The 24,297-nt window shown below is 38.1% G+C and overlaps 2 protein-coding genes across 3 annotated transcripts in view; both read right to left on the reverse strand.

Annotated features, from left to right (window-relative positions):
* Positions 1-1,154: 1,154 nt before the first annotated feature.
* Positions 1,155-6,040, reverse strand: MS3_00000246 (uncharacterized protein). Its single transcript, XM_051208089.1, has one exon. It carries the CDS (start codon positions 4,470-4,472, stop codon positions 3,723-3,725), a length of 750 nt encoding a protein of 249 aa, XP_051067557.1. The 5' UTR covers positions 4,473-6,040; the 3' UTR covers positions 1,155-3,722.
* A 12,758-nt stretch (positions 6,041-18,798) lies between these two features.
* Positions 18,799-24,297, reverse strand: part of MS3_00006264 (uncharacterized protein) — a gene marked incomplete at its 3' end in the record, with an annotated part of 35,832 nt that continues 30,333 nt past the window's right edge. Inside the window, exons 2-3 of one of the 2 annotated variants that reach the window (XM_012942445.3) lie at positions 21,764-21,880; positions 19,138-19,453 (exon numbers count right to left, since the gene is read on the reverse strand). In XM_012942445.3, coding sequence (XP_012797899.1) covers positions 19,138-19,453; positions 21,764-21,880 — 433 coding nt within the window. Of the gene's footprint in view, positions 19,454-21,763; positions 21,881-24,297 lie in introns of both variants that reach the window. The other variant, XM_051214391.1, reaches the window with a different exon arrangement.

Below are 24,297 nucleotides of genomic sequence, written 5' to 3' on the forward strand. Positions count from 1 at the left end.
TAAACGCTCATCGTAAGGGAGTCTAGAAAGACCCTTCACTAATTTCGTTCCCACACGCTGGACACGCTCAAGGGAGTTAGTATCCTTTACCAGACACGCACTAGCTGCTTGGATACAGTACTCTAAATGTGGTCTTACATAGGTGGGATATAAAATTCGAGACGTTTCCTCGTCAAAAGATTTGAACGCTTGGCGAAGTGACCATAACGCACGAAAACCTTTGACAGCGGCTGCTTTGCAATGCGTAGTTGTTTTTAGATCATGACTTTGTAGCGTGGCGTCGAGTTGAGATTAACTGTGAACACCGCTACCAGAAAACACGTGCCAGATAAATCAGAAGGCGAGAGTTGAATGTAACCAGATTTATTTCGTTGGCGATCTCGTGGTATTGAACGAATACCGAGGTCGTGCCAAGAAGTGGTACAAGTGGAAGCAGAAGACAGGAGTACGTGCGAACAGTACCAAAAACCGCGGAACAATAATGGAAGGTAATGGAAGCACAAAATGGCTATAATTAGCACAGTTAAACAAAAGCACATTAAAACAAGCACTGGTACAGTTGGTTATAATAATAATTGTTTTTATTACACCAGTCGTGTTCTCGTGATAAATGTGAGTCACTACAGGAGCCCCCGCTAGAAAGGGTTTACACTTTCGATAAATAGCGGTTTGAATCGTGGGACTGATCGGCTGACGAGCGATTGTAGGACGGAAGAATTGGCGAACAGGAAAGCGATCGTTGATCGTCGAGTTGCCAACGTAGGTCGTTTTCGGAGAACGGTACCAGGAGCGATGTGTTGTATTTATTGTTTGAGTTGGCGTGCTACACCAGAGTGGTTTGTATCCAGAATCTGAAGATGGCGTTCGTAGGGGTGCGCACCAGAAACGCTGCAGACGTAGGACGAAACCACGTTGAGCCGATGAACCAGAAGCGACCATAACGACCAAGTTCGAGGCCAAGCGTATGCCAAGCATTCGAAAGCAATATATCGACTGAGTGCGTTGACAAGAGCATGGGTGATCAGGCCAGCTTTCGCCAAAGTTGACTGAAGTCGACGGAATCAAACGGAGATGGTCGAAGGCGTGGGCTCAGGAAACAAAAAGAAAATCAAAAAAGAGAAGAGTGTAGCATGCGTGTAGTATAGGAATATCCCTACACCGTATCGTTTGTTAACTGTGCGGCTAGTCGCGGAAGCGTACGGGTAACCGTACTCGGCGACCGGAACGTGAGACGGTAGTCTCGTTCGCGTCGCGTGAACCTGCAATCTCATCCGAAGTCAAGGGCGGCGTGGTCTGCTGATCTGGACGTGAGACTGTCGTCTCGTCCGTAGACGGTGCAGATGACGCGTGCTGTTGACTGGGACGTGAGAGTGAGGTGTCAGGTGCATCTAGCGTGGGACCTGAAGATGGTTTGAGGATCCCGCTAGTAGGTTTGCTAGGTCTAGCATTGAATCTCGGGTTATCAGATAGGGCACTGTCATCGACGTGTGCTGGTTTGAGACGATCAATGCTGACGATCTCGACGCGGCCGTGTCGATCAACCTTGAAGGTCTTTTCGTGACGAGCGATCACGCGAAAAGGGCCTTCGTAAGGTTGTTGCAAAGGTTTGCGTACCGAATCTACTCGTATGAAAACATGTGAACAGGTAGATAACTCTCGAGGGAGAGCGACCTGTCGATGTTGTATTCGAGTTGACACCGGAGACAGCGTTCGCATAAATGCAGACAGTCGTTGGACGTAGTCTGATTTAGCGAAATTAGGTCTGCTCCGTGGTGTGAAGAATTCCCCGGGCAGACGCAATGTCGTGCCGTATACAAGTTCAGCGGCGGAACATTGGATATCTGCCTTTAAGCTCGTTCTGATACCTAAAAGAACGAGCGGTAAGGTTTCGTACCAGTCGTCGTTTTCGTGTGCTCGAAGAGCACTTTTAAGTTGCCGATGAAACCTTTCAACTAAACCGTTTGAAGCTGGATGGTAGGCGGTAGTGCGTATTCGTTCCGTACCAAGCAGCCGAGTAAGTGAGGAGAATAGTGCGGACTCAAATTGTTGTCCTCGGTCAGTCGTGACAGTCGAGGGACAACCATATAGAGCTATCCATCGTTCTACGAAGCGGTGAGCAACTGTCTCCGCCGTGATAGACGTGATGGGTATAGCCTCGGGCCATCTGGTGAAGCGGTCGATGCACGTGAGTATGTGATCATACCCGTGCGATGGTGGCAGTGGTCCTACAATGTCTAAGTGAACGTGATCGAAGCGAGCATCAGGCGTAGCGAATGTACCGAGGGGGGCGGCTACGTGCCTGTGCACTTTTGATCGTTGACATTGTAAGCATTGCTTAGCCCACATACGAACATCTTTATTCATGGACGGCCAGACGTATCGTGCAGCGATGAGGCGTAATGTAGCTGCGATACCTGGGTGAGATAATCCATGCAGGGCATCGAAAACGAGACGGCGATAAGCAGAGGGTACGATGGGTCGAGGAAGACCAGTAGACGTATCACATAGAATGGTGCCAGAAGTCGTGGCTAGAGGTACTTCCTGATACTGAAGAGACGTAGAGTGTGGTGCTTCTGTACAGCTGGGATCGTTTGCTTGGGCAGCGGCCATAGCAGGAAGATCGAGCACCGGCAGGGTAACTGCATTCATTTGGATTCGTGATAGAGCATCGGCAACACAGTTCGACTTGCCTTGGATGTGACGAAGGTCTGTCGTGAACTGGGAGATATAGTCCAAATGTCTGCACTCTCGTGGTGAGTAGCGGTCAGACTTGGTATGCAAAGCATACGTTAAGGGCTTATGGTCGGTGAATAAAATGAATCGACGTCCTTCTACTGCGTGCCGAAAATGTTTGATGGCGCAGTAGGCTGCTAGCAGCTCGCGACCAAAAGCGCTATATCTCGTCTCCGTGGTAGTGAGGCGTCGTGAGAAAAACTCGAGAGGTTGCCAACTACCGGAGATGTTTTGTTGCATGACTGCTCCTATAGCAACATCGGATGCATCAACCGCTATACTAAGCGTGGCTGATGGATCGGGTTGGGCGAGAAGAGTGGCTTGCGCAAGAGCCGTTTTGATTTCAGTGAATGCAGTACGTGCAGATTCGTTCATTTCCAATCTGCGTGGGTTGCCGCGTAGTAAGTCGGTTAGTGGTCGTAACCGTTCTGCCGCGTGTGGGATGAAACGACGGTAGAAGTTAACCAAACCGAGAAAAGCCTTCAGTTCCTTGAGTGAGGACGGCACGTTGTACTCCTTTATTGCTTGCACTTTGTCCTCACAAGGTAGAATACCCTCTTGCTTGATAACATGACCCAGAAATATGATTTCTCGTTTACCTAACTCGCATTTGTCTGGGTTAACTACTATTCCATTATCCGAAAGGCGTTGGAATAATAGCGTAAGATGTTGATAATGTTCATCTACGTTTGATGATGCGATTAGCAGGTCATCAATATAGACGTGAACAAAATCGAGGTCTCGTACAATGCTATCGATAAACCTTTGAAAAGTTTGAGCAGCATTCCGTAATCCAAATGGCATTCGTAGGAACTCAAACAAACCGAAAGGAGTCGTGATAGCAGTCTTTTCGATGTCTTCAAGAGCGACCGGGATCTGATGATATGCTCGTACCAGATCGATCTTAGAAAAGATAGTCGTGCCCTTGAGCGATGCCGTGATGTCGTGTATGTGGGGGATGGGGTAGCTATCAAAGCGCGTAACTACGTTTAGAGCTCGGTAGTCGCCGCATGGTCTCCAACTAACCCCATCTTTTTGCGCACCATGTGTAGAGGAGAGGCCCATGGACTGTGAGAAGGACGAATAATACCAGTAGCTAGTAAATTGTCAAACTCACGCTTAGCAAAAGCTAATTTGTCCGGTGCCAGTCGGCGAGGTCGTGCCGTGACTGGCGGTCCGCGGGTGACTATGTGGTGTACCACACGATTGGTCACCGATGGAAGCTCCTCGAGTGGTTTAGTGATTACGGGGAATTTCTCGAATAAAGCGTGGAATTTATCGTCACGCGAATAAAAAGTGCCCAGGATTCGGTACGCGTTCATGTGGGCTTTACAGCCCATGAATTTGCTGTTCGACGAAGTATCGATTAGCTGCAGCCTACGTGAATCGACAAGCAATTCATAGTGCTGTAGAAAATCGATACCTAGTATGGCTGTGGGAACATCAGCAATGATGAACGTCCACAGATACCGTCGTCGGTTGCCCAGGTTGACCGCGAGTTGTCGTGTACCGTAGGTAGGAATGACTGAGCCATTCGCAGCGCGTAGTCGAAGCACTGTGGCTTGTGACTTGCTGCTACCACGTGGTACGACAGAAACTTGGGCCCCAGTGTCTACTAGGAACCTAGCGTTCGTGCGGTAATCGTGCACGTAGAATAGGCGACCAACCTGGGGTAAAGGGCCGGCGAGTACGGCCGCTTTTACTCGCCGGCGCTGGCGTTTCCCGCCTTGTATGAGCATGGTGCTCGACAACGGCGGGCGCCAGACCCGAAGGACCTATGGAACCAGCACCAACTGTCACTCGCTTCCGTAGCCGCCTTTCGGCGTGGCCTGGAAGATGCCCTTTTTGGGCGAGTGGTGACGGGTTTGCGAGAACTTGAGCGAGCTCGGGGGACGTAGGGTTGGGGTACGTTACAGCGATCTCCAAAACTAAGACGTGTGTGAATACACCCGGCCCTGTCACCATGAGCTGTGGAATGACCGGCGTCCATGTCTACATTAGGACGTGCCGTCGAAGCGACTACATAGGTGTCTCTATTACTAGTCCTCGCCAAAATTTTGTCTGCTATGAGAGCTACCTGGTTAAGCGGTGAGTCCTCGAGCAGTGCCGTCACAGTAGGTTGGATATGGGCTGGTAGTGACTCGAGCCATAATTCCTTGACTATCTCCGAGTCTGATGCTGTTGGTCCTGCAAGAGATTGCAGGCGCGTGAGGTGATGGCTTGGTTTAGCGTCACCCAGGGGTGACGTGCTAACAGGGTCCTCAATCGTTCCTCCCTCGATGGGAGGAAATGTCGGAGAATTGCCTCCTTGAGGCGGTCATAAACATTAGGCACGTTAGAATTGAGGACAACCTCACGAACAGCTACTAAATGGTCCCCGGGTAATGACTCGAGAGCGTAGGCGTATTTTTGCCTTTGGCTCGTGATGCGACGAGTCTCGAACTGAGACTCTAAAGCAGCAAACCAGACCTCAGGGTCGTGGGGGATAAGTGATACGGGTCGAAAATGAATGGCTTGTAGGTCTGAGTCTATAACATTAATAGTATTCTTATCGTTATCCGTCATGTCGTGTATATTATATATTAAAAATTAATATGAAAATATACGACAGACGTGGATAGATAAATAATAGACTCACCAAATTGACTTCTTTGGAAGATTTGACCCGAGGTTGAGGCGTGTTCCAAACTTTGGGCTCACCAATGTAGCGTGGCGTCGAGTTGAGATTAACTGTGAACACCGCTACCAGAAAACACGTGCCAGATAAATCAGAAGGCGAGAGTTGAATGTAACCAGATTTATTTCGTTGGCGATCTCGTGGTATTGAACGAATACCGAGGTCGTGCCAAGAAGTGGTACAAGTGGAAGCAGAAGACAGGAGTACGTGCGAACAGTACCAAAAACCGCGGAACAATAATGGAAGGTAATGGAAGCACAAAATGGCTATAATTAGCACAGTTAAACAAAAGCACATTAAAACAAGCACTGGTACAGTTGGTTATAATAATAATTGTTTTTATTACACCAGTCGTGTTCTCGTGATAAATGTGAGTCACTACAACTTAATACTACTCCTAAGTCTTTATGCTCTTGAACGCATGGAAGAGGTTTACCCTCAATAGTGTAACGATAACTATTACCGTGACCGATGTGCATTAGTACACTCTTCCTAGCATTGATTTCTAAGCCTCACTCTCGAGCCCACCTAACTAAATCGTATAAGTCAGCTTGAAGATCCACATGATCAGCCGCACTTTTTATTGTTCTCCAGATTTTTACATCATCCGCAAACAATAATGTCGACGACCTAAGTAACAGCGGTAACTCATTAACGTAGAGAAGGAAGAGCAGTGGGCCTAAGATGGTGCCTTGGGGTACACCACTTTTGACCGGCTTCCAATCGGATAGCGTTCCGTTAACCCTCACTCTCTGTCTGCGGTCACATAAGAAATTTCCTATCCACGCATGTACAGTACCTATTATTCCGAAGCTCGAGAGCTTGTGCATAAGACCTACGTGTGAAACCTTGTCAAATGCTTTGCTAAAATCTATGAATATCACGTCGACAGACAGACCGTTATCTAGGGCTGCTGTCCAATCCTCCCTTGCAATAAGCAAGTTAGTCAAGCATGAACGCTTGTTACGAAATCCGTGTTGCTCAGAAGCTAACAGATTGTGTAAATCTATGTGGCTTAGCAACCTAACCCGAAATAACTTTTCAAGTAACTTAGCGACTATGCTAGTTAGACTGACAGGCCGGTAGTTAGATACTATATGTCTCTGGCCGTCCTTAAATATAGGACTGACTATAGAGTCCTTCCAATCTCTAGGGAGTTGAGCGAGTGAAAGGGTGTCGCAAGCGGTTTTGAAATAATGTCCGCAGACTCCACTAACTGCAGATCATGTGCATGTCTTCTAGCAGGGTCGTTATCTTTCGACCCCTCTAGATTCCAAATAATTAAACTAGGAAGGGATTTAGCTTCCTTTAAAATTGTGTTAACAGCTTTCGACCGTGACGATAGATCCTGTATATTAACTGCTGGTATCTTACGATTAGCTTTTATTGTAACAGAGTCCTGAGAGTGACTCACAACAGTGTTAGACGAAGCTTTACTTCGAAGCTTTTGGCGGATTGGTCTGAGAGTCCACCAAGTACTTAGCAAGTAAACAGTCATTAGTTTTAGCTGTTATTTGATTTTACTTTTCAGTCACACCAGGATGGGTTTCACTCTTACCATCAGATTTTGGTAGTGCAGTATGTGACTCACAATGAGAGTCTGTAGTGGCATTGGACAATAGCCACATAGTCCACAAAGCTGTGAACACGAGACTACTCAGAAAATAGATATTCAATATTTAACGCGGAGAAATACCTAACAATGGAGAAGGCGCGATCAATGATTTGAATGGGTTAGAGTTGGTCGTATGGCATGGCTCGGCCATGCAGGCGTGGTCCATCTGAATGTTACCTTATATCTTCTATTCATATTAAATATATTGTTCTTTCTCTAGCCTAACCTTGTTCTACATCATGTATTGGTAATTGATACGATACAGTGAGTTGGTGTAGTCGATGATGTGACTTCCACGTAAGATCTTATGGATTAGGCAGTTATATCATGACAAATGTACAATTTTAGGATTAGGTCTATTATTAGAGCAGTACTAATATCATAGTAGACCATAGTTCTACATTGGTGAGCCCAACTAAAGAAACGCAACCTATTATTGTTAATCCTTATTTCCACCTTAACCTTCTCAATCGGATTTTATTTTTGTAAACCCAGTATTCTAATAGTCCTTTGATTAATGGTCACATATATTATCGTAATGTTATATCTATTAGTTCACATAAGTTACTAGCTCAATCGATAATAAAAGTTGATCATCTATATCAACTAATTAGCTTTGATGGTTCGTTAACAGGCTTTAATAGCATTTACCTGCTTCAGCGACATAGACTTGTTTAAACATCAAGCTCTTGCAAATATAACCTGTAAATAGAGTAAATATACATTGACTAGCAATGCAATCAAGGACTAAATAGTTATCTGGATCTAATTCTCAGTGTTCCTTCACTTAATACCTCAACCTGTTTCAAACTAAGCACTGTCCTGTAATATCTTTTCTTCCGACCACTGCCTGCCTAATTTCATATTTTCGAGTTCCATTGCCAAACGACAAGGATGACACTTCTCCAAAATAAAAAATACGGTGAGTTCCAGCTATAAGTTTTCTGCAATCATAAGTTCATTTTAGATGGCACACACAATTATCTGGATTCATTCAGTTGTTCTGATCAGAGCGAGTCCCAAAGACCTCAACAGCATCAAGCACCCTGGAAATGATTGCCATACTGTATGTTTTATTCTGGATGCTTTTGGATCATTACTACTCCTCACGAATGGCGTTATATATGTCGTCCACTGAATAATCTAATTTTCAAAAATAATCCAGGCGAGTTCAACTAATTTACTGGATGATTCTTTCTTGTACTTAACATGTATATATTTTCCAGTTGCTTTTGCCACATATTTGTAAGTGTCCCTAGGCTAAATGCAGTAACTTCTTATGTAATGTTTATAACGCGCCATATTCCTGCTTGAAGTTTCATAAGCAGTCTTAACTTTAAAATTATTTTTCTGGTCATGTTCATTATTTTTAAATTTTTATATACGTCAACAACCTGCATGTTAACCTGGCCCGTACATACGTTTTACTATATCTTCATATCTTTCGAATTTAGAAATCATCTGAATCGCCTTTAACATTTATCAATAAACCCATCATAGTCGTTGTTGCTAATCGTATTTGGGTTTATGGATTGGTTTATCATATTAGCAGCCTAAAATGCGAACATAGTTTAGATAATAAGATTAAAAATTTAGGTACTATCAACTGCACTAGTAAAATAAGTAAATCCCCAAGTAGCTGTTGGCTAAACAAACGTTTAAAATCAAAACTCCGTAGCCTACTAGAATTAACACTAAACGAATATTTCTGAATTGAAATTTATAATTAAATTAGGCGTCTCGGATTCTTTAACTTTGTAAATTTCTGATGATTTCGAATCACTTAAAGCAACAATACCTATTTTTCCACTGACTAATCCTCAATCAACACTATAACTAGTTAAATTTAATAGTTTCAGGATATCGTCATAAAGCATTGTCATAACTTGACAATCACGTAATATGACTGATAAAATTAATGAAACTATTAACGAAATCGGTCAACAAATTGACTTATAATTACCATTAAATGGTGTTGTTTTCTTGGTATCTTCATCCATCACAGATGATTACAGTAGGTTTCTCTATCAGTTGCTCATTCAGTAAATATCTCAAAACCTTGTCAGTCTAATTGGAGGTTTAGCGACACAATAATGCATGCAAATAATCAGTATAAGCAGTCGAGCAAATCTCCTGCAAACTGAAAACATCAATGTCGAATTTACCCCAACACTGACTAAGGTTCAAGCCATTATCATAGACATGAGTTGGGAGTGTACTCCCCTTGGTTACAACTTATGTTCTACCTGATAATCACATGAGCATCACTCACTATTAATCATGTAAAAACTTATTTAGCCAAATACATCTTGCAGCACCACATCACCTAGTAATGTGACACATAAGCTGATTTCAATAACTTATAACCACTATATCTCAATTAAATCGTATTCCGCCTTATGATAAACTGCATACTTGCAACTAACTTGTATGCATCATCAGCCGTCAGGTATAAATATGTATAAATAGACTACGGCAACTCAGAACATTGAGTCTGAAGCATGTCTTACGAATACACTCAGGTTTAACGATTTGTTCTTAGCTATCTGTCCAAAACTCATAATTATCACTTAAATTTTGTTTTGATAACCATTCATGTGTATTAGTAGTATTACTAAATTCTATCACGGTCAAGTAAAAATGAGGTTGAGAAAATCTCCCCGTAACTAAATAAACCGTATCAAACTAACTGGAACACTAGTTGGAATTCTTCTCCACGGTAATACTTTTGTTCTTTCAGTTAGCCTACTAATACAAATGCAATCGAAAATCAACTCATGGACAACTTACTAGCATGAACGTTATTTGATTTTATAATTTTAACCAAAACTAATACCAATATTAACATTTCTACAATACTAATTGCTTTTAATACTTCTAAACACAAAATACTTACTACCTATACGTTAAGTTATTAACCAACGGCTATTAGCACGCATCGTTTTATTATTATTATTATTGTTATTCCATTCTTTATAGTTCAAATAATCTTCACCCAAATTTTCATTTCAAGCGTTTTAAGCATGAAGACAGATATTTTAAGATTATTACATGTATTTCCCGACCAGATGCTGCCGCTTTCTTTTTGATTTATCTTTCAGCTTACCAATATCCGGAGGATTCTTATTATCCTTGGTAACCTCCGGCGCGCCACGATCCCATCCAATTTGGTATCGAACCAACATCACGTTGATTCTGGTGGGAGAGTAGTGTAGTGGCATTGGACAATAGCCACACAGTCCACAAAGCTGTGAACACGAGACTACTCAGAAAATAGATATTCAATATTTAACGCGGAGAAATACCTAACAATGGAGAAGGCGCGATCAATGATTTGAATGGGTTAGAGTTGGTCGTATGGCATGGCTCGGCCATGCAGGCGTGGTCCATCTGAATGTTACCTTATATCTTCTATTCATATTAAATATATTGTTCTTTCTCTAGCCTAACCTTGTTCTACATCATGTAGTGGTAATTGATACGATACAGTGAGTTGGTGTAGTCGATGATGTGACTTCCACGTAAGATCTTATGGATTAGGCAGTTATATCATGACAAATGTACAATTTTAGGATTAGGTCTATTATTAGAGCAGTACTAATATCATAGTAGACCATAGTTCTACAAGTCCATCAGTGAGTTACTAACTACCTGTGTACTGCCGACAGCTTTTTTTCTTTCGTTTCGTTTCCTACGTACCGTAGTCCATTTTTCATCCCTCAGGACATTGGGACTATTCGGAACGGTGATGGTTTTATCTAGTTCATCGGTTCCCACTAAAGGTGCGTTGTTATCACTGTCAGTACCAGGTGGTATTACCCCCCTTGTTAATGTTAACGGCGATCTCACTTTTGCATCGGTCAGAGTCTGTTGTTTGAGGCGTCGCGTAACAGCAGGTACTACACTGACAATCGTCACTGTCAGTGCCGGTGTTGTCAGCGCATGTGTCACCGTTTTTCTTGCAGGCCAAAGCCAATAGGCACATAGCCTCCTGAATTAGTACCTTTTTATCCGCACAGCAGAACATACAAAGCCAATGCGAGTTAGGCTTCGAGCATCTTTTGTATGCCATCAGACTTAGGCGTGTACACATTTTGTGGTACCACTTTTTGCAGTCACCACACTGCATTCCCTCCTCAACGGGGAACAAACAATTTGGTTGCCCACATTTGTGAGTCTTACCAACCATTGTAATTAGATTTAAAAACACACAATGAACACAAGTGTTAGTCTAGGAGTAAAAAAAGGTACTTAGGACAAAATTTAGCAAAAAATTTCAAACTTTAACCAAAGTACTTTTAGTTAAAGTAGACCAAGAATGCTTTTTGGTGCAATAAGTACCCAAAGCAAGTATAATCACAACAAGTACAAAAATCACTCCCCTTTTTTAGACTAGATGATACATTCGCCATTATAGTTTAGTGCTGGATAATAGGTTTATATCCCCAGTATTATTCTTAACTGTGGATTTAGTTACCTGTTTTCAATAGCCACTGTATTCGCATTCATGTAAGCCTTGAGGTGTCATTGGGGTGAAATAGAGTCATTCTACTAAAAATAACTTTCCATACACACTTATTGAGGACAATGCTGCACATGGTCTGCTAGAGTCATCTGATCCTAGATGAATCCAACCGGCTTATATTGTTGCGGTAAAACCTGAGAACAAATATGTTGAAATACTTGTTTGTGGGAAATTTAGTTGACGATTTTATTATCATATTTGCGCCATTGTAACACGTAAAAGAAGCGATAACACAGATCTCAGGTTGTTGAACTTTTAACAGCGTCGTGCCACTGAATATCGAACGGTCTTCCGATCCTTGTCAATGTCAGGGACAATGGCCACGCATCAATCAACTGGGCTCTATGAACTGGCCTATGAACTTGTGGTGATCACACTTTGTTCCTTGAGCTTGCTGTTACTACTTTATTTTTGTAATTATGTCATTTGTGTTGTACGGTCATCAAAATAGACGTGGTAGCAGGATACAACCAAAGGGTAACCTACGTTTGACACTTACCGTGACGTGTAACTTTGGCGTTAACTGGTTGGCCACGCAGTGGCTGCCTAACTAGATTAGGCCGACGATCAGTCGACTCAGATCGTCCACCTTGGCGATCTACACTGGTGAGCAAGATCTTATTTCGGTACGTTCACTGCGGATAAGTCGAGCCGGTCGAATATCTATAGAACTATGGTTTACTTCACTATTAATACTGCTCTAACAATATAATTAATCTCAAAATTGTAGATTTTTCATTATGTAACTGTTTAATCTATATGATCTTACGCGTAAGTCACGTCATTGTCTACACTGACTCATCGTATTTTAACAATTATCAATATGTGATGGAGAGCACATTTAGGCTGGAGATAGAACAATGTATTTAATATGAATAAAGGAGATAAGTTACACAAGGATTACCAAGCCTGCAAGCTAAGCCATACCCTCCGATCGAACTGAACTTTTCATAGTCAACTATCTCTCTGTATCAACTGTTGAAAATAAGTCTTTTCAGTAATTAAATTCTCGGCTTCAGAGGTCGTGTGGTTAAGCTACAGTGCCACTACATATCTTCTGACAAATTAGTGACACTCTTAGCATGGATAGCGCATTAGTGGGCATTCTCAGATTCTCCAACTAAGTATGCTTCGTTATCTCCTCGAAGGGCAGACACGGCTGAGTTCTGTAGTCGTAGGTCCCTTTTGACATCTTGGGAGATTTCCCGAACCAAACACCGGAATGAAAACTTAAGAATGAAATGTTCAGTACTCTTTTAGTAACGGCGAATCTCCTAGAGGGCTTCATCATGCCATCGGTTGCTGTGGAGCTTTTACATACGGTCTAAGTGGCCAGTTGCTTTCGCTGTGTTTTACCGCCAGTTGGATTGCAAGGAGTCTGCCTAGTACTTGACGTTGCAAAACATTGAGAGACGGCAAAGGCACACTGGTTATTTGGACCACCTAACGAATTTGAGATAGGACGACTGAGATTATTCGCTGCGAAGTAACTACTTCTATTAACTGACAGTGCTGACGGACGTGCTTTGCAACTTGCATTGAAATGGTGTTCTTCAAATGATGGTAGTAATGAGCGATATATTCGAAATGTATTATGTCCCTAAGATGATTGATTTTGGAGAGGTATTCTCTATCAAAGGAATACTGGGCACATTCTCAAAACGGTCTTGGGATTAAACTCGCTGATGTGACTTTCAATGGCGAATACTTGCCCTTGCAGAAATATATTATGTCATATTATCTCAAGAGTAGTATTCACCAACATTGGATTATGACCAAGTATCAGTTCAACACGATTATGTGTTACTTTCCAGTAAGTTTAGTTAAAACTTGATCCTTTTGACACCATTTGAGATGGTACTTTTCACATTCCTTCGATTTTTTGCTTTCCTCACGCGTTCACTGAGTTTCCTTGTTTTTCCTGAACCGCATAGATATTGTTGTAGTCCAGACATAGTTATGGCTGCAGCCATGTTGCTTCTCGCCCCTTTTAATTGTGTTGCGTGCATTGACTGGAATTGTTCACTTTTGGTTGTGAATTGAAGCACTCTTCTAGAATTAGAAGCAATATGTGTTACGTCCAAGTTTCTCTCGTTCCAGTTATTAAAGTACGGACTATCGATCTACTTGGAATTTACGAACCCAAATTAACAACAGAACCAAGCTCCAATTTAGATACCAAATTTATTCGTAATTCACAAATAATCGACCAAATGTCGTTCTAACAACAATAATTATAACAATTACAAAACAAACCTTCAACTTTGTAGGTTCCCGGAGCAAGACTCCCAAATACCATACCAAAGACAAAGAGAGCACCAAAATACCAAACCAAAGACAAACCAAAATGTCCGAAATAATGATATAAGCAAACAAGTTCAAAAGTTAAGTAAAACAATTACACCCAAAAACACAGTAAATTATTAATGTACAATAAAAGGTTTTAATCCGCCAAATGTCTTCAATTCTCCCGTAACAATCTGTATGTGATCTATTAAAAAAAGAATAGAATGACATTTATTTGTTGCACTTGATTCGACTAGTGATTGAACAGTTATTGGTTGAAGAGCTGGGTGGTAATACTTGTCCAGGTAATAATACGTATTTATATTTATGATAAAATCTAGAACGGTCATTCACCCAACTACCTTATTTTGGTTTCTACTAGACAAATGTAGACAGTTATTCATCATTCCGAACTTAGTTTGAAATCTAAAATAACTACCATACTTTTCGAACATACGTACAGGCCTTACATATACAGAAGGCCTGTAAATGTATAACAAACAGTGTGATGTCAGCGGGATATCAGTGAACCCTAATCGGACTATTCTAGACCCTTCCTGACAATCAAGGCAACAGTTAATTCAAGTACACGGAGTATCCGCCTAATGTAGGACACTGTGTGGATCATACAAATGGCCGTGGAAATGAAAAGATATAAACCGAGGGTGCCGAGAACTAGGGGAAACCCATTGCACGCAGGTTAGACTATAATGTCGATCACGGGATAATCAATACCAGTTATAAAAACATCATGGGATGACTGGGAGAAGGGAATATAGACGATGAAAATAGTTTCACAAAATAGTTGTAAGCTGCACCTTACGCATACGCAAACCCACATGATTTTACCGGACTACACTACAAAGAATCAGATCGATTACATTTGTGTTAATGGGATTTCAGAGGATCTATGGACGGCGTAAGAACACTGAGAGAATAAGGTCGATACTTGGCGGTGATCAAGATGAAGTTGAAGCTAAGAAACCACTGAACTGCTCAACAAGCGACACGACAAAAGTTCGGTACAGCTTAGGTTAGAGATGTTAACAATCCTAGTTAAACTAGGGTATCTTCTAGCACTAAGTTTCAAAACACAGAAATGACAGCTGCAAGTAAAGGGATTATGAGACAGCTGTATAATACAATAAAGAAGCTGACAGAAAAATGTTATTTTTATTCAGGCTGGATGTGTGATGAACCGTTGACGCCAATCCGAAATTAATCATCTTAACTAATCAAATTCAAGTATGTTCGGTTTGACCAAGATGTTTTGCAACGAATTATTTTGACACACACTATCAGCTGATGGTTTTCAACCAAGAACCAAGACACAAATTCGAAACACCACATATAGAAATTTTATCTTCTCCTCTAGATACTCAGTACATTGGTTCCACGCTCACTTATCAGCCAACAAAAAAAGGCATACCAATCACACAGATTCAAGAGCGAGGAGACAAATAAGTTAAAAACCATGAAAAGTTTTTGAGTAGAACAACCCCATTGAACCCACCTGATGTCGAGGCAGCACACACTAACCTTCCTATATAATTTACCTCATCGTTAATAGAAAAAAATCTTTGAGTCCATCAAACAAATCAGGAAAGACAAAGCAAAACAATCAGGTAAAGTAGCAGTCGAAGTACTGAAGTCAGACATTAAAGTAATTGCGAAGATGTTGTACATTCTCTCCGTGAAATGTTTGAGGAAAAATAGGTACAAACAAGCTGGGAGGAGTAATTCCTCATTTATATACCGTCGTGTAAGAGCTACTGAAGTGTCACACTACTATCAGTTTGCAATAGTGTTGCTGAACAGAATGCAATGTTCAATATACGCGCAACTTTGAGATCAACAGGCCGGTTTTTGTGAGAATCGATTGCATACCTGTAGTGTCTGGTACCAATACACACTGACATGCTTCATCCTAGCTTTTGAACAAAATTTAATAACTCAAACATTGTATAATATTGAGTTATTTTTACCTTCGTAACAACTCTAATCTTTTGATAAGAAAATGTGATCTTCATCACACATACACATCTTATTTCTATGTTCTCGTATTTTTACACTTATACGCCTTGTATGCACTTTTATGTGTTTGTCTATCACTCACCATTTTGTACGGTGCTTGTCTCTCTAAGGATTATATATTTTGAGCTACATTAACGCTTGTAATGAGTAGTATAAAGATTTGGCATGCTTGAAGTTTTCTCTCAGCCTCCCCTCTTCGTGCCTTTCATTGTTTGACTAAGGTAACGAGTGTATGAAATACACGTATCCACAATTCATTATCGTATTTGACTTATTATATTCCGTTATTCTTTAACGCAAATTAAGTCAATAATTAATTACAAGGGTAGGCAGTTCTTGTATTTCGCCATGAACATCATTCGATCAAACTAGAGTCGGATGAATGGGCCACTGAATACCAATTAGACCGCAACCCTACGCATCACTGTTGAGCAACCAAGATAATGGAACTTATCACTATGCATTCGCCTCCTTGACCACGAGAAAACATTGAACATCGTGGAAAGGTTAACCAAGTATTACTTGTTTCAACACTACGGTTTAGTTAAGAAGATTGTCACCATTATTCAGAATTCATACGGCGGACTACATCACACAGAGTGTAGACCACAGATGCATTCCGAGTGAAGACATAAAGAGATTGCATGCTCTTGTGATTGTTCGTCATTTACTCTTACAAATTGTCAATTCTTGCATATTACCTATTATTCTTTACTATTGTCCATTATTCTTTCCCGGGCTTTTGAGAAAAGACTTTGCTGAATTGCGGAGAGTGGTGAGGGCAGTTAGCAAAGTGTGTGGTGAATCTTCCGGGGTCATAATAAATATGGTTGTGGATAGACATCTAAAGTCATGCAAACTCCTAGCAGGTGTTATTTTATCAGATACTAATCATCCCCTTCACTCTTATTTTTCTCCTTGTATATCTTCTGGTAGAACGAGACGTAATTACATTAAAATCCATGAACACAAGCAAAAGTATAAAAGTTCTATAATACCTTACCTAGCAAATATACCCTGTGACAAACAGGTTGTTAGAGTTAACTTAGTCAATAACCTGAATTCCGAACATATCTTTAATTTGGAAAGTTGTACAGTTTTTCAGATTTTTTCAAACATCTTTTTCCTTTCTTTTTTGTCTTTTTTTTCGCGTGAAAGAAACTTGTTGAACTACCTTGTGCTGAGAATTCTATATTGTACCAAAGTATAATATTGAATAAAGCAAATAATAATAATAATAATAATAATAATAATAAAGACTGATGTCAGACAAGGTTGCCCACTCTCATCTTTTATTACTTCTGGTGTTTAACGAAGCACAGAATACATTGGACAGCTCGGATGGAAATAGACGACTTAAACTTCAGGTGACCCGGCTCTTACATCTCATACCCACTAACAAATATAGATAAGGGCAGTCAATACGTAGCAGCCTCTGAAGCAGTAGGCCACAACATTATCACGGGAAAAAGCAAGGTCTTGGAATGCAACAACGAGTGCCAGCCAATCAACACTTCATAAAGCTCAGAAAGTGGTGGAAATTTTACGTTACTGGACAGAATCGTTGATTAACAAGGGAAGTCTGATGTAGATGTAAAGGTACAGTTTGGCAAGGCAGAAACAGTATTCTTGCAGTTGAGGGTTATCGGAACTTAACACAACTCTCAGCCAACATCAAAGTTTGAGTTTTAGATGCAAGGATTGAGAGAGGTCTATTGTTTGGAGCTCGAACTTGGAGAACTATTACAACAGTCGTCGAAGAGGTACAGGTATTTGTAAACATTTGTCTACACAATATACTTTACACCAGCAGGCTGGAAACACTTAGCAACAATTTACCGTGGAAAAAGATAAACTAGCTTTTAAATGAATGGTGAATTGGAAAAACGTGTTGGGGATGGATAGGACACAGTTTTATGAAATCTTCAAACTGAATCACAAAACATACCCTTGCTTCAAATTTTCAAGGCAAAAGGAAAGACGGTATAACAATCGACACTTTGTAGTGGGAATTGGAAGCAGGCATTAAAAGAGTAAAAAGCACTCGGAAACGACTGAAAAGAAGAGTCGGGGACAAATCAGTTTACAGATTCCTGGTCGGTGATGCTTGATTCATGAGTAATGAAAGGCGTAACGAAGTAGATTAATTTGTCAGATTTTTTTTACAATTCCTACTTACCATGAGACATTCGGATTGTTTCTGAATATAGTCTATGATAGACATAGACTAGTTCGTCATTTCTTTTCTAATAACAGTTAGATATCCAAGAAAAAATACATGACTTATGAAGTATTAATTACCGATGATCTCAGATATCCGGGTACTTCCAGGATAATAAGCAACTAATTTTGAGCACTAGCATAACCAAGGAGACAACATACGTTTTCTATTGGTATTGGAGATTATTTTTTCTTGTAGTAAAGCTATAGAGTTTGAGAATAGCTGCAGTACACTGATCAAGTTAAATACTACCTTATTTTTTTTGACTAATTTTTCACACACGAAACTTTGATGTCATTCATAACTACAGGTTTATTTCAAATGTCGTTGGAGATTTAATCATTTGAAAATACCCTCATCAATGCATCCATACTGGTAAATTATAAAATGTATTAACTAATTAACCTTTTCTATCCTACTCTAGCCTATTAGCCTTCCTCCTTCTCTAGCACAGTCTAAATAGTAAACAAATTCTCTCCGGGTAGAGTTAGATTCAGGTGAGAATCGAGCATAGTAATGAAACAAGCAGAGTAATACCAGACTATCAAACGCAGCGATTTCATTAAAATGAATTTATTATCGTTTGCTTTTGCTGATTTTTAACTAACCAATACTTTTATGAGATATATGTCCAATAGTTCATAATGTTGTATTTGTCATAACGAAATGCTTTTAAAAAAATATATTTATTTTGGGTATCAACTTTTCAAATGAAATAAGATTGAATATAACGAAAATTAATAGTTTACAACTATGCAAATATTTGAATACTGAAATATGATCTAGATATATTGAACGAAGATGAATTGATCAAATCTTTATTTAGAATGTTTGAAACAAGATGTACTTCATGAAAATAAAGATAAACAAAGTAATTTGCAGTAATTAGATTAAATATGAGACAGCTTTGAGTTAACACATAAGCTAACAGTTACAAATAGCTTGAAAATGCAATGATTATTTCCAGAATGACAGAAGTTTACTGTTTGTTTGTTTTTTCTAATAGAACTAAGTAATTAAAGACTCCTAACATGATCCTGGTTACATTAAAGAACTAAACGAAAATTCAATTTGAATGGACGTGAAATTGGTTCAGTTAATTCATTCATTTGTTTTTTATTTAAAACATTTAATTCAATAAAACACTGAGCATTTTCTGAATCAATTGCATAAGAGAATGTATTGAACAACGATCCAATGCATGAATATCTAGTACCAGTGGAACCATTTATTGATGCAGCTAATCCTGAATGAATTTGTATTGGTCTATAGTCATTTTCATTAAAATATTGAAAATATTTTATTCTATTAGGCTCTAAATAGTTGATTGCAACACCTGGAACTTCTGGTTCCAAATAACATCTATGAAAAAAATTATGAAAATTTATGGAAAAAAATTTTTTTTTATAAGGATGGACTATGGGTAAACTCAGGGAAGCTCTAAGAAAATCAGAAAGACCTGAAGACATTCCATCCAATGGTTTTTTTTGAAGAACATTCCAGAATATCGATGTGTAGTTTCCCTATGGGAAAAGTACTAAAAACCACTGTATACGGATTGGATGGCTATTATGGTGATTTCGTTTTTACTAGAAAACCATAAATACCTGAGAGTTTTGTATCATATTTGAAAGTGTTTAGAAGAGGATTCCTTCATGTTCGTCTTGTGTCTTCTTATTTGTGACTTGGAGGGTGAAATTACAACAAAACTCGTACTTATCAATTGTATATATATATATATATATATATATATATATATATATATATATATATATATATATATATATATATATATATATATAGTGAAATAGTTTTACGAAGCGACAATATCGTTTGTAATCCAAATTTAAGGCAAATATATCGTTTATTGTCATTGTCAAGATAAATTATATACCATTATGCTTTGAATAAGTTTGTATGTCAAATGAAACTGTACAATAAGTAATCTGTAATTCATATATTAAATTCAATTAATTGGGTATAGTAGTTATAGCTGAATAATATGAAATTCATTTACTTCATAGATTGACTTCAATAGTTTACAACTTGAAAACATAATTATTAATGTTCTTCATTCAAAAGTATTAATCCACTAAATGAATGTTTTTTCTCTTTTTTTCTTTTCTTCTTTTGAAGAACTTTCGATTCTTCTTTTTCGAATGTATCTTCTTCTTCTTACCATTAATTATAATAGTCCAATATATCATGCTGTTATCTTTAGTACGTATATGGTTAGTTTTCATCATATTCAATATGGAATAAAGCATCGCGATATTTTTTTCTGAAAGAACTAACTGTTGAATGTACTCGTTACATGCATTACTATACACTTTCATTTAGAATTAGGTTTTCATCAATTTTTATTTGTAATTGAACTGGTTAACTAATTATTTTGTGATTGTCAGTTAAATAAATAACTGACATTAGGAACGATGTATGTTAAAGTGATTTAACTTATTTATAAATACTAATATGAATATTGATTTCATTCAGATAATGATACTGTAGTGTGTTCTACTGATGTCAATAGATATAAGTAGTATGTATCACCAGTCAAAAGTGAAATGCCTCGTGGCAGAGGGTTAAGAAGAAAAAAGAACGAGAACAAAGAATGATTGATGTAGAAACGAAGGAACAATGAAATCTGAGACGATTGATTGACATTTTGCAAATGAATTATTTACTATATGGTTCTCAGATTTTACTAGGATATTCTGTAATTGCATATTCGAATACATTCGGTTGTCCCCATCTATGTGTTCTCATTCGCTACAATACCTTTAAGGAAAACAACTTGATCAGATTTATAAGTCCTGGTTGTTTTAGGTCTTGGAATTTAGGATATGGTTACAGTATTATACAAATTGTTCCACTTGTACAATTATCCTAACAATTTCGTATTAATAGTTTTCAATAGCTTGACAATATACTATTTTTTATTTTTAAAATTTAAGATTCATTTTATGTTGGTATTACCTTAAACGCGTAATATTTGAAATACTGATCTAAGAAGAATTTCTTTATATAAAAGTGCTCTTGAACAGAGTAGAGTTTTAATATATAATCAAAGAATATCTATTCATTATATCTGATTTGTTTCCTGCTATTAATCACTTTAGATAAAAATCTAGCTGCTTGTAACAACACAGAGAGGGATTTTTTTTCTTTTTCCTTTTTGTAGTTACTTCCTGTTAAGATCGAAAAATTTATTGTAAATTATGTCAGTCAATCATAGCAACAAAGAAATTAGCCGTGTTCTACAGCAATAAACTAGTCAATTTCTTAATATATTTCATTTCAGCTGATAATTTGTCATAATTAAGTTACATGTAAGGTATCATATACTACCGTGGTGTCGACTGAACAATATTTAGATCTTTAATGCAACAAACATCTTTTGAAAATTGCAAGTCTTTTTAAATTGATACTTTTAGATAAAGATCAAAAGGTTCAAATAATAACACTTGATCTGTTGATCTTAAATTCACTTTATAAGCAAAGATGGATTTTGGCTAGTAGTGGGATCCAAGACGCACATTTCGTCCTATTTGGGACTCGTCAGCTGGATGAAACTGTATCACAGAATTGATGTTTAGTCTGAGACTTGAAACCAGTACCATAAAATTCACTTTATTATAATCAATGAAAACTGCTAAATCAATTTCAACTTACAAAAAGTCACAATTTGTATCTCCATAAGTAAATAAAACACGCATAGTTTGTTTTGGTTCAATCCAAATTAAGTAACCAGTTTCAGAGCATAAATGTGGTATATCTGTATACAATCCACTAAATACCATAATAAAATAATAATAATAATAAAAAGATACAAAATATACATATATGCAAAAGTTTGTTAACAGTAACAAGTCTTATTTATAGAAAGATGAACAGAATAGAAGTTTCATGAATATAACTAGAAATATGTTCAAATGATCATATCTTCAATGGTTATCTGTCAATAGAGATATGAGTCCGTATGGTGTATAAAAATCGATATAAATAATGCTTAGTTTGTCCAATACATTTTCATGGACTAAAAAGTTGTTATCAAAAAATAAACTTGGACTTTTATTACAAAAATTGTTTTGAAAAAAATAGAAATATGAAGACATAATTATAACTTTATTGGTATGAAATGGTGAAGGTCTCAATGATACAGTTATGTTAATTTGTTATACAGTAAAAAATTACTTAAGAGATATTTTACATGAGTACATCTTTAAACAAATATACTATATTGATATTCACAATCAATAAGGAATTAGATATCTAATAATAATCTAATTAACTATATATGCAAAGATGGATAGTGGCTAGCAGTAGAACCCAGGAATCGTGTTTCATTCTATTTGGAACTATCAGGATTCAGTAGCTAAGTGGATAACGTGATGGTGTTTGAAGCGAACGGTACTGAGTTCGAGTCCCAGAGTGGAAATCAACTCTGAGATGCAAGTACATACAGCTGACGAGTACCAAATAAGACGAAATGCAAGTCCTGGATTCCACTGCTACACATAATCCATATTTGCTTATAAAGCCTGTGAATCAAGGCAATATCGAGGCAGTACGCACAGTATGCACATTGCCAATAACAGACTGATCAATTGCAGTCCTAAACCTCAATGTGAAGATTCAAATAAACAATATCAAGTGTAAGTAGCTATATATTTGTATAATCATGGAGTACATTGTAAACATCAGTTAAATCAAATCAAATATTGTCTTCTTGTCTCAGCACGTTTAGATATGTACGTTCATCCAGCATTTCTTTATTAACTCTTATAATAATTAACTTAATCATGACAGAATTTCACTGTTGTTAGATTAAGCAATAAGACTGATGAGTTTATTTTCAGATTTTATTGACTAATCACAAACTTTTTTCAATAGTTGATTTCATGAGTTAATCTACGCTAGACCACAATTGAAAACCTGGAAGCACTGGGTGGCCGTTTCGTCTAAGAATTGGACTTTTCAGTAGTGCTCATCCACCCTCATGTAGGATTACTACAGGTACCACTGTAGTGAACGAGAACACAAATGGAAACAATCGAATGTATTTGAATGCAAAATTACAAAATATCTTAGTAAAATCTGAGAACCATATAGTAAATAATTCATTTACAAAATATAAATCAATTGTTCTTTCGTTTCCACACCAACCATTCCTTGTTCTAGTTCTCTTTTCTTTCATCTTCTTAACCTTCTGCCACTAGGCATTTTAACTTCGATTGATGATATATACTACTTATATCTATTGACATCAGTAGCAGACACCACACTACAATCTCCATAAACCTTCATTCTAATAATAATCATCATCAACTGACATTTAAAAGCCAAAAGATGTTTGTCATCAGAGTAGTTAAGTGATTAATTTTCTTCATTTTAAGTCTTAAAATAATAAACAATTAACTTGAATCACTCAAGATTGTAAGTATTCACTTTAGAAGAAACCAACATTGTATTTCATAAGTTTCCATTATTTACGGATATGAACTTATTCATTTTAAACATGTAAAGTAAATCTCAAATGTGGTTTATTTTGATGAGAAGTAAACATTTAACTTATTCAACATAATATTCTGAATACATTGGATTTATTTAGTTATACTGTCTATAGGCAATTAGGATGATAGTATTTGACATAACCTAGGAAAAAAATCGGAGCCAGTTAGAAGAAATTCGGATTAACACAACGTAAGGAAGAAGGCAGAGACAATAGATGAAAAACCTATGATACCATGTATTTACATACAGTGACGTTTATTTGTTTCATTCTTATTCATTAGTAGTGAGATGATGATATGTAATTGGGTATTGAGGAAAGTAAATTATCTTAGGTCACTCATATTCCAATCAGTTACAAACTTATCCATCATATTTATATTGGAAATTATTTAATTCTCATTTTGTTGAATAATAACCACGTCTGTGAAAAATTGATATGTCGTAGAATTTTTTTGATGGAGTTTTTTTGTCTGAGCTGGATGGTTTGGTCGTGGAGATTTCATCGTTCTTCTGAGCAACATCACCAGCACAAATTTATACCTGAAATGATGATCTTGTTCGGAAGAACGATGAAAGCTCCATGACCAAACCATCCAGCTCAGACTACAGAACTCCATCAAAATCATCCACCTGAACTACAAATCTCCACCATCTCAGTGTCGTAGAATTGTTTATTTCTGTTAATTCATATT

This window comes from Schistosoma haematobium, chromosome 2 (assembly GCF_000699445.3).
Source record: "Schistosoma haematobium chromosome 2, whole genome shotgun sequence".
Classification (NCBI taxonomy): domain Eukaryota; kingdom Metazoa; phylum Platyhelminthes; class Trematoda; order Strigeidida; family Schistosomatidae; genus Schistosoma; species Schistosoma haematobium.

What these genes read in the sequence shown, in the direction of transcription:
- MS3_00000246 (XM_051208089.1), bottom strand. Translation starts at nt 4,472, where the DNA reads ATGCTCATACAAGGCGGGAAACGCCAGCGCCGGCGAGTAAAAGCGGCC.